Here is a 19612-nt window from a genome sequence, read left to right on the forward strand (position 1 = left end):
ATACCTGACCCATGTATAACTTCTGACTACCCCAAAACTGACTACTCATAGCCTATTGGTGACCAGAAGACTTATCAATAATATAAAGGTAAAAGTCAATTAAAACATGTTTTGTGCATGATATACTATATCCTTAAAATAAAGCTAGAGAAAATGTTATTAAGAAAATCGTGGCTGGGTGTGGTGGTTCACACCTGTAATCCCAGCACTTTGGGAGGCCGAGGTGGGTGGATCACTTGAGGTCAGGAGTTCGAGACCAACCTGGCCAACATGGTGAAACCCCATCTTTACCAAAAACACAAAAAATAGCTGGGCATGGTGGTGGGTGCCTGTAAACCCAGCTACTCGGGAGGCTGAACTGCTTGAACCTGGAAGGCAGAGGTTGCAGTGAACCTAGATCACACCACTGCACTCCAGCCTGGGCGAGACAGCAAGACTCTGTCTCAAACAAACAAAAAAAAAAAAAAGAAAAGAAAAAGAAAATCATAAGAAAGAGAAAATGTACTGTTCATTGAGTGGAAGTGGACCGAGCATCAAAAAGATCTTCATCCCCATCCTCTTCACACCGAGCAGGCTGAGGAGGAGGAGGAAGAGAAGGGATGGGTCTTGCTGTCTTAGGTGTGGAAGACGTGGAGGAGGTGGAAGGGGAGGCGGAAGAGACAGGCACATTCAGTGTAACTTCATGGAAGTACATCATAATTTCTGTCTGCTTTACTTTTTAGTTTCTATCAATGCCAATCCTTCCACCATTTCCTTTAGTTTCAGTGCGTATCACAGAAGTGAGTATGTCACAAAAGAAGTCAAACGCCGTCTTGACTAATCAGGACCCTTCTGCCACACTGTCTGATGTCAATTTGCTTTCTGGCACTGTCTCTTTTACATCTTCTTCCTCATCATCTGGGGCTGGGTTGGAAGCACTCATCTCCATCAGGTCATCTGTAGTTCATTCCTCTGGAGTGGTATCTATTAGCTCTGGAATTTCTCAAGAGCCCTATCTTGCATCCTTCATCTCCCACCTTTGTTTGCCATATCCACAGTCTCTTTCATGATTTCCTTGACTGGCTCTGTTGTAAATCCTGTGAAGTCAGGCCAACATCTGGACACTGTTTTCTTTGGTGGGAATTTGTTTCAGGCTCAGTGGCTTTCATGGCCTTTTCCGTAGCAATGATGGTGTCTTCAGTGGCAAAATCCTTGCAGGATTTTCATGCTGGTCTCTCTCTCTCTCGTAGTTCTCTTCCGCAGCATCCAATCCTTTCCATTGAATACTGTGCATAATGAGGCTTCAAGGTCCTTGTAACTCTCTGAAAAGAGATGCTGTGTTTGGGGTCAAGCAGACCACATCAACACCACTTGTGGTAACTCAAGAGGTTCTGGGTGGCCAGGAGCATTGTCCAATATCAATAGAACTTTAAAAGGTAGTCCCTTACTAACAAGGTACTTCCTGACTTCAGAGACAAAGCCTTGATGAAATCACAATAGAGTTCTTGCTGCCTGGGCCGCCTTGTACAATCGAGTGACTGGGAGCTAGTGTTTCTCCTTTCCCTTTAAAACTGAGGCTTAGCAGCTTTACAGATAAGGGCAGTCCTGATCATAAACCTGACTGCATTTGCACAGAACAGCAGACTAGCCTGTCCTGTCCTGCCTTAAATTCTGGGGCTTGCTTCTCTTCTTTTCGACCTTTTTTTTTCCAGAATAGGGCATTTTCATCTGCATTAAAAACCTGTTCAGGCAGACATCCTTTCTCCTTGATGATTTTATGTTTTGTTTGTTTTTTGTAGAGATAGGTGGTGGTGGTGGGGGGGGGGGGGGGGTGTCTTGCTATGTTGCCCAGGCTGGTCTTGAACTCCTGGCCTCATGCGATCCTCCAGCCTTGGGCTCCCAAAGTGCTAAGATTACAGGCGTGAGCCACCGCACCTGGCCTCTCTGATGATTTTCTTAATGGCGTCTGGGAACTCATCTGCTGCCTCTTGCTCAGCTGAAGCTACTTCTCCTGTTATCTGGATATTTTTAAAACCCAAATCACTTTCTAAAACTATCAAATCATCTTTTGTTGGCATTAAATTCTCCAGCTTTAGAACCTTCACCTTCTTTCTGCTTTGTTATATAATGACTTCGCTTTTTCTTAAATCATATTAGAGTCTATATGTATGCTTTGCTTGTAGCAATCCGGCAACCACATCAAAGCTGCATTCTAAATATGAGATGAAAAGGTATTTTGCAAAAAGTGAAGGTTCTCCCGCCTGCTGGTGTAGCTGCAGTGAGAATTTCACAAATTTCTTTCCCTCTTTTTTTTTTTTTTTTTAAAAAACGGTCCTTACACTGGATTCATTTATCTTGAAATGGTGAGCAACTGCAGCTGCAGACCGAAATCCGTAAGACCTATCAAGGAACTCAGCCTTTTCTTCTAATGCCATGACTTTTCTCTGCTTCTTGGGAGACTTCCAGCATCACCAGTGGCATTGTGCATGGGTCCCACGGTGCTACTCAAGGTTTACAGGACTGCACCAAACACGTTGAACAATACCAGAGATCACGTTTCACTGGGCTATGCACCTGACTGGAGGAATAAGCAGGTGCCTCGGAGGTGATCGGTGTCACGCAACATTTTAAATGGGCACTTACAACACTTGGGCTCACTGCAGTAGCAATGAGCGGTGACCAAGACATTTTACAGTAGCATAGCATGGACTACAGTTAATTTCATGCAATTATGATTCAATACTGCATCTTTACATTCACTTTTCTCTTGACAGAGAATGACACCACATACAGTCTGGGTTTGTGTAAGTTTTGATCGATTTTAACTTTGTATGTATTTCATGGTAGTAAATGGTGAAACAGACTAGTATGTATGTGTATTTAATGCATTCAGGACCTATCTAACTTTTTCTGAATTTTTTTCAATATTTCTAGGTTATGCATGTCATCTGTAAGTTTTTTCAAATTGTTGCAAATTTCCAAAAAAATTTGCCAATGTATTTATTGAAAAAGCTTTGCATACAAGTAGGCCCACAAAGTTCAATCCCATGTTGTTCAAGGGTCAGCTGTACTTGTTTGTGTTGCTGTTACCTTCAATTCAATGGAACATTATTCAGCCATTAACAACATGCTTGCAAACAGAAGCAGCCAGGGTCAAAGTTCTGTTATTTTTTAAAACTCTAAATGTGTACATATTGATTTCCCTAAATAAAAGAGAGTGATTATCTCTGCGTAGGGGCATTAAGAAAAGTGAGACTGTCCCTTTCAAGTCCTAAAAAAGGGAAATGTGAAGGGTAAAGAGGACTGGCCCAAAGATATGAGAGAACTTAGGTGGGGCCGCACAGTCTGCCCTGCACATCATCTGTGTGCCTGGAGGTGATCCCACCGGGGGCATCTCACTTCCATACCAGGCACCTGGCTGCCTCCATTTGCTCATGGGGGTGCTCCAAGAAGCCTTCTCAGAGGCCCCGAGTGGGGTCAAGGTTTAGAGGGCTCTGAGTCCCCACAGCCCTGTAAACCTATATAGCTCTGGCACAGCCACCACCCTAGGTGGCTCATCTGCAGGTGTCCCCATCCTGGTGGAGTCCTGGCAGGCATGGTAGTCACTGCTTGCTGACTGCAAAGAGCAGCCTTTGGGAGGCCTTGAAGAAGACTTCACAAAGGGCACAGGGCACGGCCCCCACCTCAAGGTGGCACGGGAGCACCCCACCCAAGATACAAATGGCACCGACAGACTCAGGGAGAGGCAGCACGTTCGCCTGGAGGTCAGCGTCCTTCAGTCAGTTTAACCAGAAAGCTCTGCAAGGTCTAGTTTCGTCTTTCTTTCTCTCTACTCTAATTTCAGAGCACTTAGATGAATGTGAAGGTTTGCTATCAGCATGTCTGCTTGATCTACACAAAGAGACACATTCATTACAGCAGTTCCCACCGGGGGCTAAGCCATGCTGAGATCAAGGGCATGCATAACAAAGACAGTACCTCTAACTGAGTCTGTGGTCCATACATGTCCCAGATTTTTCTTCTCCGGACATCAATCCCTCTGCCTGGATGCTGAAAACATTAATTTTAGAAATCAAAGGTTAAGCTTAGTACTTCATAATAAGTTAGCGAGAACACATTAAAGCTCTGCAGGCACTGCCAGCAGGACGAAGGGCAAGAGAAGAGTTTCCTGCCAGCAACTCGTACCCCTCCCGGTGTGTCCGGTGCACCAGGTGCCATTACCCCATGATACGATGGCGAGCTTAGCCACTTCCTGCTAGGGGCAACAGCTGGAACCTGCAGCCCAGTCTGGTGGTCCCAAGCTGATTTTCTTCCTGCTGTACTGTACAGTGCTGTACTGATGGGCTGCACATATTTGCCTACACCTCCAAGAGCCTGAAATGGTTGTTACAATGCCCTTTTTCAAGTGTGTCATTAGCATTCACGGATGGCACAAGCACGATTTCTCAGCTGTCTGAAACAGACACGCGCACCCCTGCGAGGCAGGTAAGAAGGTGTACTCTGCTAACGTTCATTGTGAGTCTTCAAAAGGGCCATGGAGTTGAGTGACCACAGTGGCCTTTAGTGTGGGAACATTTCCAGGGCAGTGCCCCAGGGAGCACACCTGAGAACGTGAGTCAATTCTCTGCTCTTAGTCAAGGTCAGCTGCCTGCTCTTCTTGCACCTTGGCCACCCTCACTGGCTCTCACAGGGCAAACTTATTTATTCCAAGCCTGCAGAAGAGGAGGGGTGCATGAGACACCTCCCAGCTGTCTCCAGGTACCGGCTTCCAAGCCGCCACATGATACGCTACCACCCCCACAACCAGCTTCCAGGTATTATGATTAGAAACTCATTCTTCAATAACACACTTGAAAAGGGCATTGTAACAACCATTTCAGGCTCTTGGAGGTGTAGGCAAATATGTGCAGCCCATCAGTACAGCACTGTACAGTACAGCAGGAAGAAAATCAGCTTGGGACCACCAGACTGGCTGCAGGTTCCAGCTGTTGACCCCTAGCAGGAAGTGGCTAAGCTCGCCATCGTATCATGGGGTAATAGCACCTGGTGCGCTGGACGCACTGGGAAGGGTATGAGTTGCTGGCAGGAAGCTCCAGGCACAAGCCGTGGAGAGCGGACCCACCCCCACTGACAGTGCTCCCTGGGCAGGTGCCGCTCTCAGCCCAAGACTGGTTTCACTCCATCAGCTGAACATCCAGAAAATGGGGGCAAAACCCACTACCACACTGTTCCATACTGTCGTCTGTGTATACATGACTGGCCGTCCGAGCCAGAACTAAAGCTTCTCCTATTTGTTTTTATTTTTTTGCAGAGATGGGTTTCACCATGTTGCCCAGGCTGGTCTCAAACTCCTGGGCTCAAGTGATCCTCCCGCCTCGGCTGACCAAGTGCTGGGATTGCAGGCGTGAGCCCCGTGCCTGGCCTGAAGCTTCTAAAGTGCAGAACCTACCTTGCTTTTTATCTCCCTCCAGCTCCTCGAGATGGTGGGTTTCAAAAGAAATTTCTGACGGTAAAAAAAATCCACGCTACTCAAAGCCTGTCATTTTATAGGTCCACGCCGGGGCCTGGGGACTTCCTCTTAGGTCCAATTCGATTATCCCGTTTCCTTTGTTTTATGAGCTGTTTATCAAATTAACAGAAATGTATAAGTCCCTACCTACTCCGATAGCTGGCTAACTCCAAATCCAGGCTGTACCAGCAGAAAAAGATGTCAATGAACCCTGTGCCTGACATAAGGAAACTCTGGACAAGTTACCAGAAAAGGTGATGGAGCCGGGCCTTACCCCCTCACTGTTCAGGATGTGGACCAGGAGGCCATTTCCACATCCCAGGTCCACAAAGGACTGCCTGGCAGTTAGTCCCCTCTCGGCCCTTTCTTCTTCCCATAGAATCTAAGTGAAGAGAAAAACATAACAAAGTCAGGTAGTAATTCACTCTATGCAAGAATAATTCAGACACAAACTGGTCAAAGAAAACTCTGAGTGAAAGGAAACTGGAAATTATCTACATTAAACATTCTTTTTTTTTTTTTTTTTTTGAGATGGAGTCTTGCTCTTGCCACCCAGGCTAGAGTGCAATGATGTGATCTTGGCTCACTGCAACCTCCGCCTCCTGGGTTCAAGCAATTCTCCTGCCTCAGCCTCCCCAGTAGCTGGAACTATGGGCACCTGCCACCAAGCCCAACTAATTTTTGTATTTTTAGTAGAGACGGGGTTTCACCATGTTGGCCAGGCTGGTCTCAAACTCCTGACTTCAAGTGATCTGCCCGCCTCAGCCTCCCAAAGTGCTGGGATTATAGGCGTGAGCCACTGAACCCAGCTTACTCTAAACATTCTTATAGATAAGTAAACCAAGATGATTAAATCAGAGGGCATGTCCAAATATAGCCAACTAGCGAGCCAGCTGAGGAAAGGACTAGAAGGTTCTAGGCCAGGGCTGGAAGACACGTGCTCCTCAGTGCTTCCCTGTGCCAAACGGTGCCTCCACGATGACTGCTGAGTGTGGACATACAGTTCCACCTGCAGGTCAAGTTTGAACCCGAGGTCAAGTTTCAACCCAAACTTGTTCTAGACGCATCAAAAGGACCATATGAAGTCAAACCGTTACATGGGTAACCAACCTTGGCCAGCAGAACTGTGAGCACCAGCAGTTATGGATTTGGAAAATGTCCTTCACTACTGGGAACATCTGCCTGTAGCAACCTCCACCCACTCCAGAGAAGGTAAGGTTGCGCACACCCTTACCAGCAGGTATGCTGCGATAGCCACATCTTCATACACGAACTTCTCAGGATCAGTGACTTCAGGCCACACCTAAAACAGTTTCAAGAGCAAATGTAAATTGTTCGGTTTTTCCACCACCATTTCCCAATACTTAAGTATCCCTATAAAGCATCAATCAAACTGGACTAATCGTGTACTAAAATAGGAAATATAAGCTCAAAGGCAGGAATCCACAACTGGTTTCTTACAATAAAAGATTTACATAAAGAAGCAAGGCATGCCGAGAACACTACAATCCACAGCAAGATTTCACAATCAACAGAATGCACCCAAGACGCTGAGCTGAGACAGCGGACACAGGAAACACTCAGCTACACAGTGCTCACTGGCTATGCAGATGAGGGCAATGAACAAGGAAACAAGGGGCGGGAGTGAAACTAGGGCAGGGAAAGCCGCGAGCCATGGACTAGGAGACTAGTGCTCCAGCCCCTGGTCCATCAGTGGCTGCTGTCGCCCTACCTGTCAAACAGGAATAAAGCCCATGCCTCAACTAACACACAGGATAATCAAGGTGCTCTGAAAACTGTAAAGCACTAGCTGTGCAAAACTGAGCTCTCATTATTAAAAGCAGTCATGTTCAGAAATGGCATTAGGCAAAAGAGGAAAAACCAATGGCCCATGTTAAAAGTTGAAATTTGTATTTCCAGTCATAGTGCCTTAGACAATCCAGATGAACCGTCTCACTAGAAACAATTTCAAAAGCTGGAAAAACAAAAAGTACCTTCTGGATGGTACTGAATAGCTAACAAGATGGCAAAGGACCACAAGGCCAGGATGTGGGAGGGAGCCCAGCCTCAGTCAGCCAACCCCTGCGACCCACAGGTGCTTCAGCAATAATGAAAGGTCACAGCTTTAAGCCGGCGACTTTTGGGGTGCTTTTGTTACAGAGCAAGAGGTGACTGATTAAAAAAATACATGGAAGCCGGGCACAGTGGCTCATGTCTGTAATCCCAGCACTTTGGGAGGCCAAAGCAGGCGGATCACTTGAGCCCAGGAGTTTGAGACCAGCCTGGGAAACATAGCAAAACTTTGTGTCTACAAAAAATACAAAAAATTAGCCAGGCATGGTAGCATGCGCCTGTGGTCCCAGCGACCAGGGAAGTTGAGCTGGGAGAATCGCTTGAGCCCGGGAGGTTGAGTCTGCGGTGGGTGCACCACTGCACTCCAGCCTAGGTGGCAGAGTGAGATCCTGTCTCAAAAACAAAACACAAACAAACAGAAAACCATGGAAATGACAAATTGTGGTTACTCCTCGGAAGGGGAGGAAGATGGGAACTTGGAAGAATATTAAGTAGCTTTGACTCTACCAGCAATGCTTTCTTTCTGCCTTAAGCTGGGCATAAATACACAGATGTTTCTTGTTGTGCTGTTTTTACATCTCAGAAAGTTTAAGCACGTTATCATGAAATGCATCTCCTTTTGGGAACTGCTCTATTGTACTTGAACTTTTCATATATTTTCTTAAAATATCTTTAGGTTTATACAAAGAACTATGGTAATTTAGCCTTTTTTTTTTTTTTTTCAAGGTTCCACTACTTTTCAATTAAATATTTCCCTTTAGGTCTCTTGAAAATAAATAATATACAAGACCAATCCTTTTCCATTATGTATCTATGTTTTTGTTGTGTGCACCCCTAAGTATGTCAAAGTACAGCCTGCAACAGGAAAAACAATTTTACCTGGCAGAGTTTATTTTACCTCATTTAAATTAAGGGGGAGCAGGGCACAGTGGCTCACGCCTGTAATATTAGCACTTTGGGAGGCCGAAATGGGCCAAATGCCCGAGCTCAGGAGTTCGAGACCAGTCTGGGCAACATGGTGAAGCCTCATCTCTAATAAAAATACAAAAAATTAGCCAGGTGTGGTGGCATGTGCCTGTAGTCCCAGCTACTCGAGTGGCTGAGGCAGGAGGATCTCTTGAACCCGGGAGGCGGAGGCTGCAGTGAGCCAAGATGACGCCACTTCACTCTGGCCCCCCCCTTTTTTTTTTTTTTTTTTTGAGACGGAGTCTCACTCTGTCGCCCAGGCTGGAGTGCAGTGGCCGGATCTCAGCTCACTGCAAGCTCCACCTCCCGGGTTTACGCCATTCTCCTGCCTCAGCCTCCCGAGTAACTGGGACTACAGGCACCCGCCATCTCGCCCGGCTAGTTTTTTTGTATTAGAGACGGGGTTTCACCGTGTTAGCCAGGATGGTCTCGATCTCCTGACCTCGTGATCCACCCGTCTCGGCCTCCCAAAGTGCTGGGATTACAGGCTTGAGCCACTGTGCCCAGCCACTCTGGCCCTTTTTTTTTTTTGGGCAACAGAGCAAGACTCTGTCACCAAAAAAAAAAAAAAAAAAACCAAAACCATGAAGGGGAAAAATCACAGATACTCTCCACCAAAATTACCTTAACCATTTCCTTATACTTCTCTTTAAGTTCCTGGTAAGCCTTGCTGTACTTCATAATAGAGATGAGGGAAAGGGTGCTTTTAAAGTCACTCTTCTTGTTCTCTACAGACCACTTGGCCAACTTGGCCAGCAACTCTTCTCCAAGCCATGTGGGTTTGGGATACACAATTCCATCTGAATGCCATCTTTCTGGACAGAAAATTAAAACAGATATGAACCTTTAAAAATAAGAGAAATATGAATGAGCACAGATATGTTTAATTCTTATTTTAAAATTATCTATTTATTTACCTAATGAAGAGAACAGAAGCTAAGACATCTATAATTATATTACCAAAAACATAAAAGGAACTAGAACTAGTTACAGAACTTTCATCTAATAGAGAAAAACATGTAAAAAGCACAGAGAATCCCTCTTTTCTTGCAAACTTTGTTAAGAACATACTTACACACCCGTGAAGCCCCTGAGGCAGCCGAACAAATAAAGGACTCTCTCCTGCTGCTTCATGCACGAGGACCAGAGTCTAAGCGTCCGAGGATTTTCCTAACATTTCTACTCTTTACGCATTTTCACACGTGCAACTCAAATGAGTATACTGGCTCACTGAATGCTACTTGCCAGAAAGTGAAGTGCTCAGCCACAGGCCGCTGTGCATTTTGCTGGCTTATTTTGTCTTTCGCATGTCTTCTGCCATCAGAAGGTCACGAGGGCAGGGCTTCTGTCTGTCTTGCTCACTGCTCCGCCCCCAGGTCCCAGCAGTGCTGACACACGGCAGGCACTGTTCATGGATGCATTCAATACATGAGTAAAAGCTCACAATCCTTGGGAGGGCTGGCGGGATAGACAGGAACCCAGATAACAATACACTGCCCAAGGGCTGCATTTGGGGCAGCATAAGGAAGGGGAGGGCATTAAGTTTGCTGGGCAGATGAGAGAAAGCTACCATAAAAGCGCCATTCAATGGACATTCCTGAGAACAAGCAGATCCCAGCCACTGGGTGAGCGGGGAAGAGCCGGAGGGCCTGACAGGAGTGCTGAGGGCGCAGCAGCAGCATGGCCCTGGTGCAGGGACAATGGCCAATGGTCCGTCTGGTGAGCGCTGTGGTGTCCAGGTTTTCTGCCGCCACGGTGCATCAGAGGGACACAAGTCACTTCCAGAAGATTCTCCAAAGAGTGAAGCCCAGAGTGGGTCTGAACCTTTCCCCTGGCCCAATTCCTTCCTCGGGACTGTGAGGTCTGTCCTGCTCAGTCAGAAGCGTTCCTGCTGGGCCCGACACTAACTTTGGTGGCCCCTGCACGCTGCAGACAGATTCTGCCCAAGGGGCACTCCTCGCTCTTCCCTGGGCCTTGTGCTCTTCCCCAGGGTCCCCCATGGCCTCCTCCTTCATCCGCCTCTCTTCCATGTCCCTTCTCAGAGGCCTTCTCGTATGCCTTGGCCACACGCTGCCATCTCTAACGAGGGGACACAGTCCTGCTCGGTTGTTTTCCTCCCTGCACCACGTGGTACGGCAGCAGATATTCTCCACTGCCCCGGGAGACTCGCTTCCCGCTGTGTGCCCAGCCCCAGCACGTGTTGGGCATGTAACAAATGTTGCTGAAAACGCATCGAGCTGCGAGGAAGCACGCACATCGGCAGTGGAGCCCCTCATTTGTGTTCAACTCAGAAGGCAATACAGCTGGCCCCTCAAGTGTGACCTGTGCCCAGAGACTGCGAGGAACAGTTGCCTGGTGAGGCTACGACTGGAAATCCCTGGGAAGGCAGGGGCAGCAGCCATGTCCTCGGTAGCTCATCAAAGAGCAGTGAAGGTCACTCCAATGCAGCAGGCACATGCTGAGCACCTCCTGCAACCCCGCCCTGCGCTGGGTGCCCACTGCACCCAAGACAGGGCACCACCTTCGGGCTAACAGGCACACAGCTCAGCATCGCCGAGCACGGAGGTGCCTGGCACAGGTAAGCCTGGCTTCTCCTAGTGTCTACTGTCCCTCCCCACTCTCCAACAAGGGCATGCTGGCAGGAAGGGACCTCAGGGCAGGATCCCCTGACAACTAGGGGCAACCTCTGGATGGTTCTCAAAGGGCTTCATGCTACAGGACCTGAGTGCCCTTTTCAAGCGCGAAGGCTGCAATGGGTCCATGTGAGGCCCAGCCCTGCCACCTCCTCAGAGGCTCAGGAATGATTAAACCCATTTCAAGGTGAGCAGACTGAGGGCCAGGAGGTAGAGCACATACCCAAGACCACACTGCTAGTGGGAAGCCCACGCTCTTCTCACCACACCCCTCTGCCTTCTAGGAAGCCTCAGGCAAACTCATTCCAGTTACTCAGACGTTATCCCCAAGACTGTTTCAGAAAGTACAGGTTGGATGTCGCACTCAGGAAAGTATCAGTTGATGAGTAATGAATGAATTCACCCCTCCTCTGACTTTTTTGTTCTAAAAATACCAAACGATCAAGGCCAGGCGAGGTGGTTCACGCCTGTAATCCCAGCACTTTGGGAAGCTGAGGCGGGTGGATCACGAGGTCAGGAGATCGAGACCATTTCCTGGCTAACACGGTGAAACCCCATCTCTACTAAAAATATAAAAAATTAGCTGGGCATGGTGGCAGGCACTTGTAGTCCCAGCTACTCGGTGGGCTGAGGCAGGAGAATGGCGTGAACCCGGGAGGCGGAGGTTGGAGTGAGCCGAGATCGCACCACTGCACTATAGCCTGAGCGACAGAGCAAGACTCCATCTCAAAACAAAACAAAAAACAGTATGAATTAAATTTCATACTTTCTGTACAGGCCCAACTACTACATGGAATTAAGGGTGCTTATTAAACTGTTGCTTGATAGTAAGTATCACTGAATACTTACTACAGAAGGAAGCATCAACTATTCCCCATTACAAAGTCATAAAAAATAACAAAATAGGCTGGGCGTGGTGACTCACGCCTGTAATCCCAGCACTTTGGGAGGCCAAGGCAGGTGGATCACCTGAGGTCAGGAGTTTGAAACCAGCCCGGCCAACATGGCGAAAACCCCTCTCTACTGAAAATACAAAAATTAGCTCCGTGTGGTGGTGGGTGCCTGTAGTCCCAGCTACTCGGGAGACTGAGGCACAAGAATCACTTGAATGCAGGAGGTAGAGGTTGCAGTGCAACGAGATGGCACCAGTGCACACCAGCCCGGGCAACAGTGTAAGACTGTCTCAATAATAGTAATAATAACAACAATAACAATAAAGGAATTTGAGTGTATTTGACTTCCAAGCTAACACTGAGGGTTGCTGAACATCACAGCCACAGGGAAGGTGGAGATCAGAGACCCCAGCCAGGCTGTGACCACCCAGACTCGAGGCACCAACAGGAAGAGCAACATGGCATGGGCACACGAGCTAGCAACTGCATTCCTACAAACCATAACCATCTCAGAGACAGAAGCTTAAGCTCTCTGGCAACCCAGAATCCTTTGGCTACCTAAAGAAATCCTCAATGGAAACCATAAAACTAGGAGTCCACTGTCCAGCTCTTACCATTCTTCTTTGCTATGACTGAGCTGAATTTGATATACATTGCTCATCTTAACCTTTAACTTCCCCTCATCGTCTTCTTCCAAAGGCAAAAATGTTACAGTTCCATTGAGGACATCTGGAAAGAAAAAGAGAAGAAGGACAAATGACAACTGCCTAGCTACCGTCTCATGAGAAGCAGTATTAAAAATAGGGATGAGTCAGGCACGATGCTCTCAATCCCCCAGCACTCTATCCACAGTGGCACTCCAGGAGAGGAACTTTTGCCTTTCATTCACTGCTACAGCCCAGAGCCTAGAATGTGCCAGGCACACGGCAGCCATTCTCAGCAGGTATCTGTTGAGGGACGCATGAGCCAGGACCTAAGGGAAGAGCCAGCCAACGTGGACTCTGTTGGAACTTGAGAGCTACAATCAGAGAAAACAGGGGACCTCTGCCCTAGATGAATGTCTGCCACAGCCTGACCATGATCTTTGAGTGTGAGCAAGGCACAGAACACTGCTCAGCCATCAGAGGCCAGTTCAGGAAAGTGGACATCAGTCCAGGCCCTCCTAACAACGGCTTTATGTTGTGTGGAGCCCTTGCTGCATGGAGGGACTCCGCAGTCACCTTCCCATTAAAATATAAGCAGAGTGGCATATTCCTTAGCTAAACTTACAGCATTCTGTCAGTTTGTGTGGATACTTAAGGTTTGGTGGTATAAAGTTTTATCTCTAAAATCAATCGTGTTTACATTTGATATTTAAAAAAAAAATGGCAAACTCTCAGTTAAAGAGGAATATACACTTCAAAGGCCAAGTATGCACAACTGCGGTTCACTTTCCACAGCAAATGAAAGAACAAGACCTGCCAAAGGGAAGCAGAGGCTGAAGGGGCTGAGTAGATTCAGATGCAAAGCAAGCAGTGTGGGGCCGAGAAAACTCCGACAGTCAGAGTCTACTGCTATGCAATCCAGGGTGGCCAGGGAAGTCCTCCCTAATAAAGTGACATTTGAGCAGAGAGCCGAAGGAGGTCAGGGAGTGTGCCATGGGGCACCTAGAGGAAGAGTGTTTCAGACACAGGAGCAGCAACTGCAAAGGCCCTGGAGCAGGCGTGTGCTCAGGTGCATGGGGAATGGAGGTGAGCGGTGTGGACAAGGTGACAAGTGGTGGCAGGTGAAATCAAAGGGTAACAGGGCCCACCCAGGTGACACAGGGCCTTGCAGTTCACAGAACCACAGGTTTTACTGTGAATGAGACCAGAGAGAAGAGGACTGACACAATGCATCATTCTTTCCATGAATTATCTCATTTAAAAACTGCAAGAGGACTAGGCGTGATGGACCATGCCTATTGTCCCAGCACTTTGGAAGGCCAAGGTGGGAGGCTCACTTGAAACCAGGGGTTAGAGACCAGACTAAGAAACATAATAAGACCCTATTTATACAAAAAATAAATAAAGTAAAATAAAACTCACATCTTTATCATCCAGTATTATTTTCCCCATCCTCTGGATCAGGGTTTCTCAGCCTCAGCGTCACTGGCATTTGTGGCTGGATAACTCCTTCTTGTTGGGAGTTGTGCTGTGCGCTGTAGGATGTTTACCAGAAGCCCTGGCTCTACCCACTAGAAGCCAGCAGCATCCCCTCCCTCCCTACCCAGTGTGGCAACCCCAAATCTGCTGTCACTGTTGTCACTACACAATGACAAATTTCGATTTTTTAAATGTTTAAATTTTTCATTTTTGTGGGTACATAGCAGGTATATATACGTATATTTATGGGGTACATGAGATGTTTTGATCCAGGCCTGCAATGTGAACTAATCACATCATGGAGAATAGGGCTTCCATCCCCTCAAACATTTATCCTCTGTGTTACAAACAATCCAATTACACTCTTTTCGTTATTTAAAAATGTACAATCATGGCCGGGCACGGTGGTTCACGCCTGTAACCCCACTTTGGGAGGCCAAGACGGGCGGATCACGTGAGGTGAGGAGTTCAAGACCAGCCTGGCCACAGATTCCTTCCCAGAACCTCCAAATAAGAGCCCAGCCAGCAGGCTGTTTGATTTTGGCCTTGTGAGAGAGACCCAGAGTGGAGAAACCAGCAGAGCCAACAGGGATTCCTGACCTACAGAACTGAATCAATTTTTTGTACTGACCAATAAATTGGCAGTAATTTGTTACAGTGGCAATAGGAAACACACACTGCTGAATAAAGTTTGAGGTAAGAGTGGCTGAGGCTAACTGTCAAGGTCACGGGCAGTAAACACAAATGCGAGAGATTTAACAAACGCTGAGGACTAGTAGGTTCCCATCCATCCAGTAATTATGCTCTTTCTCAGTTTCTTGTCTCAGCATAAATAGCTCCCTTTATGTTGGGGAAAAGGCTTTTGGGACGCCTGTATAAATTGGCCATAAAAATATGGGACAATAAGTTGTGGAAAGCCACAAGAGGCCTCTGAGGAGGAAAGCCTTCTGATTGCCACGACGTTCCCATGCTCCGAGCGAAACCTACTGTCTTACCTATAAGCGCTGTGTTCAAGGAGAAAGACACTCCTTTGAAGCACTGAAATGCGGCCAGACATGCAGGCTCCTAGTCAACCCCGCTCCCACTAGTTACTCTCCGATAAGTTAAAGACATGCTGTATGAGCACAAAGGAGATTCATTTAAACCGGACTACTATGACGTACTGCCTCCTTTTCACCGTTTCACCCTGAACGTCCGCTTCTTAGATCTAAGTGATTGTACTCAATAAATAGTGTGGAGACCAGAACTCTGGGTCCTTTGCAGCCTCCATTTTGCAATTGGCCCCCTGGCCCCCACTCTTTATTCACTCTTAACCTGTCTCGTCTCATTCCTTCGTCGCCACCGGACTTTGGGTACCCTACAGATGGTGTTGAGGCTGGTCCCCAACACTTTTACACCTACAGCTTTACCTGCTAAACTCCTAGTTATCACGCAATATCCAGTTAGTCCTTCACTGTCTCTTTGAAGCCTTCCAGACACCAACCCAACCAATTATCCCATCTTCTGAACTAAGGACACACATTTCTACGCGCCCACTCAAAAAACTATCAAACACCTAACAACCTCCCTAGGGCATAGCAGAACAACTGGCAGAACAAGTACCCTTAGGACCTTTCTATTGACCTGAAGTTCTGTGAATGCTTTTTTTATCTCATCGTATCCGTCTACTACCAAAACACTCTTACCTTGCACGACTATTTCCCTCCTGGGAGCTGTAAGGAGGCAATGTGGGCTAGTTTTCGGGATGACGGTTCTGAGAACCACGTCGAGCTCACGCTGCGCCTCTGGCTGCGATCCCGCCCCGGGGCAGGTGAGGAAGGCCAGCATCTCCGAATTGCCACAGGCGAGACTTCGGGAGAAATCGTCCCAGAGCGAATCCAGATCTGCGGCGGGGAAGTCGCCCTCGTCTCCTTCAGCAAGGCCGGGGTGCCCGGAGTCCCTCAGGGGCGCCGAGGCGGCTTCCCTCTGTGCCTCCTCTTGCTGGCACTGGCCCTGGGCCTCCTCAAGTTCGCAACATGCCATGCCCTGCTTGGGTCCTGATCGCAGCGTGGGACCCGTGCCCCCTCCGGGGGAACCCTGGCCGGGAACCGGACGCCGCTCCTTCTGCTCCGAGCCTGCGCTCGTCCCTGGGCCGCGGGCCTCGGCGCAGGGCAGGGCAGCGCTCCAGCGGGCCTCCAGGCGGGCGCCGCAAAGCCGTTTGTTGGCCACCTGCGGCCTCTCCAGCCACACCTCCACCGCAGCCCAGAAGCCCCGTGGGAGCAGCGCGCCTGGGTCGCTGATGCCCGCTCGGCCCACCTCAGCCATGGCAGCCGGCAGGTTTGTAGAGCTCTGGAAGCGGCGCGCCGAGATGACGCAGCCCGGTGGCGCGGCCCGTTGACGTCATGGAGGCGGGGTGCTGGGGCCTGAAATGAGAATGGCACGGATGGAGCTCATTTCCTGTGGACTGTGGAGTGTGTGGATGAGGAATTTGACCTTTGTTTTATTCCCTGGGGGATCCATCCAAGGGGTATTGCTGCCTGATAGTAACATGATCTGAGCTGAGTTTTGAGAGAATTCTGGAAGTGGTATAGCTACAGAATCAAACATCAGCGAGCCAGCGGGTCTGGAACGCATTGTTCTCAGTACTGATTATCGATAAAAGTCAGGGAGCCTAAGTTTGTGAACGTTGAAGATGAGTCCTCTTATGAAAGCTCACTTTTCTCCACTTGGTTTGCTTTTAGTGTGAGCGTTACAGTCAGTGCCTTCCTAAGTCTGAGCGCAGCCATGGCTGTTTCATAAGAATGATGTAACGTTGTCCCATGAGGGATGAAGGTTATCTGTCACCTACTGTAGCAGGAGAAGCAGCAGACAAAACTCCTCAGCCACCAGATTAAAGAAGAAAGAGGTTTATTCGGCCGGGAGCGTCGGCGGACTTGCGACTTAAGAACCAAGCTCCCCAAAAAAGAAATTCTTGGCCTTTTTTAAAGGCTTACAACTTTAAGGGGTCCACGTGAAAGGGTGGTGATAAATCAAGCAAGCGTGGGAAACATGACTGGGGGCCACATGCATCAGCTAACAACAGAAAGTTTTGCAGTGCTTTTTCATACAATGTCTGGAATTTACAGGTAACACAAGTAGTTTAGGTCAGGGGTTGATGTTATTATTATTATTATTTTTAACTTCTAGGGCCGGGTGGTGGCGCCAAGGTTGTCTGGCTATTTATCTTACTTTTGCTTCTTTATAACTTTTTGCTTTCTCTCTTTCCTCCTGTCTTGTGAACTAGGCAAGGTGTGAGGGGAGGAGGGCAGCAGGAGTAGTAGAGGTCTCCTTCCTTACTATGCGTCCCCAGGAGGAACAAAGAAGGTTGGATACTGCCAATTTAGTCCAACATCATCAGCAGCTGGTCTGCAGAATCTCTAGCGAAATCCAAAAACCTCTAATATTCTTAATTATTTTTGTACATTAATCCCTCCATTGGGATTTTGCCATTCCCTAAAGGATCTCTGTCGGAGTCAGGTAAGTGAAAAAATAATTCAAATCATGTGTTTTATTAGAGAGAAAAGCACAGACCAAATGTCGGTAGAATTAAGTAAAAGGCAAATGAGATATATCCTTGCAGACACACCTGCTCACCCTAGCCCATTCAGTGTTTGATCACATACAGTAATTGATTTTTATGTTGTTTTAGTTTTCCAGGGCTTCCATAACAAATTACCATAAGTTTGGTGGCTTAAAACAACACTCATTTATTCTCTCATAGTTCTAAAGGCTCTGAGAATCCATTTGTCTCTCCTAGTTTGCGGTGGTTGCCAGCAGTCATTGGCATTCCTTGATCTATGCCTCCAGTGCTTCAATCTCTGCCTCCGTGGTTACGTGGTGTTCTTGTTTCTCCGAATCTCTTTTCTTCTTCTAATAAGGGCAACGTTCATATTGGATTAGGGCCAACCCTAATCCAGTAGGACCTCATAGTGAATGATTGCCGAATGAAACAGTGACGGAGATGAGGGAGTGTGTCAGGAGAATGGTGCAGATGGCAGAACTATCTCGACTGTTTCCCTGTGGGGAAGCAGGCCCCAGCCGGAGGCTGCTGGGTATAGGGAGCAGGGAGAAAGCTGGAGATACCCAGGCTTAGGTCAAGGACCCACTGCCTGGTGCTGGAAATAGTGTCTACATAGCACTGTCCTATAGGACTTTCTGTGATAATGGCAATGTTCTATGTCTGCACTGTCCAATAAAGTAGTTACTTTTGGCTACTGACCCGCACTTGAGTGCAGCTAGTGCAACTAGGCAACTGATTAAATTAGATTTATGGGAAATTGAATTTATTTAACTAATGCACATTTAAATAGCCACATGAGGCTAGGGGCTACTGTTGAACAATACAGCACTAGAGACATTCACATGGGACCCCTAAAGCCTCTCCATTCTGAGTCGTCAGCATCTAAGTGCTGGAAGCTGACTGGAACTCGAGAAGCAGCAGTGAAGGCTCCAGCTGGAAGGCCCTGGCTGCTCTGAACACCCTGAATGGCAGCCCTGGTGTGCTGATCAGAATGACGGCTCCAGTCACTTCACAGCAGCCCCCATTACCTTCCAGGGCCTCAGCCAGAAACTCACCTGATGCCAAGACCTTAACAGCATAGAAACCCTTTAAATTGAATATGTTGGGTTTGTAATTTTAAAAACTTCCGGCCAGGCATGGTGGCTCACACCTGTAATCCCAGCACTTTGGGAGGCCGAGGTGGCTGGATCACGAGGTCAGGAGATCAAGACTATCCTGGCTAACACGGTGAAACGCCATCTGTACTAAAAATACAAAAAATTAGCCAGGCGTGGAGGTGGATGCCTGCCGTCTCAGCTACTCGGGAGGCTGAGGCAGGAGAATGGGGTGCATCCGGGAGGTGGAACTTGCAGTGAGCCAAGATGGCACCACTGCACTCTAGTCTGGGCAACAGAGCAAGACTCCATCTCAAAAAACAAAAAATTTCATTGGCTCATACTGGTAACATTTGCCATAGGGACAGCCATTTGTATGTGCATCTTATACAAAACCGCATTTATGTTCCACAACTCTTTCCCAACACCGTTCTCAGCTGCCTACCACTTAATGTGGTGTGACTAGCGGAAGTGAGGTGGCTACTGGGTGGTGGTGACTGTAGCCGAGCTTTTCTCAGCCATTTCTTGGTGTCATTTCTTGGTGTCGAATCATCACAACCCATTCCCTTCCCAAGGACCTGGTGACTTCTTCCAGCCACTCTTTTGGGAATGTGGAACCAGCCAGGGAGGTGGTGGTGGGAAAGACAGAAGGGATAAAGGCAGACAAATGACCAGAGGGTGGGAGGCAACTTTAGTTTTAACAATGTGTGCAAATAACCACAATGGCCAATGACAGTCAATAGCACCAAGGTCTAAAACTGAGCAGGGAGTGGGTGTGCCGAAGGGAGCAGAGTGGGACAGAAG

At 47.9% G+C, this 19612-nt stretch overlaps 1 protein-coding gene across 5 annotated transcripts in view; it reads right to left on the reverse strand.

Moving 5' to 3' along the window:
* Window positions 1-16522, reverse strand: part of TRMT44 (tRNA methyltransferase 44 homolog) — a 43581-nt gene extending 27059 nt beyond the window's left edge. For 4 of the 5 annotated variants that reach the window (XR_004437780.1, XM_033213595.1, XM_033213597.1 and 1 more), the window contains exons 1-6: window positions 15862-16522; window positions 12668-12782; window positions 9152-9371; window positions 6723-6791; window positions 5763-5870; window positions 3958-4029 (exon numbers count right to left, since the gene is read on the reverse strand). Coding sequence is in view for 4 of the 5 variants with exons in the window: in XM_033213595.1 (XP_033069486.1) it covers window positions 3958-4029; window positions 5763-5870; window positions 6723-6791; window positions 9152-9371; window positions 12668-12782; window positions 15862-16480 (1203 nt within the window). In the remaining variant the exon portion in view is untranslated. The remainder of the gene's footprint in view (window positions 1-3957; window positions 4030-5762; window positions 5871-6722; window positions 6792-9151; window positions 9372-12667; window positions 12783-15861) is intronic. The other variant, XM_033213598.1, reaches the window with a different exon arrangement.
* Between the last annotated feature and the right edge of the window lie 3090 nt (window positions 16523-19612).

This window comes from Trachypithecus francoisi, unplaced genomic scaffold (genome assembly GCF_009764315.1).
Source record: "Trachypithecus francoisi isolate TF-2019V2 unplaced genomic scaffold, Tfra_2.0 Lachesis_group1, whole genome shotgun sequence".
Taxonomy (NCBI): domain Eukaryota; kingdom Metazoa; phylum Chordata; class Mammalia; order Primates; family Cercopithecidae; genus Trachypithecus; species Trachypithecus francoisi.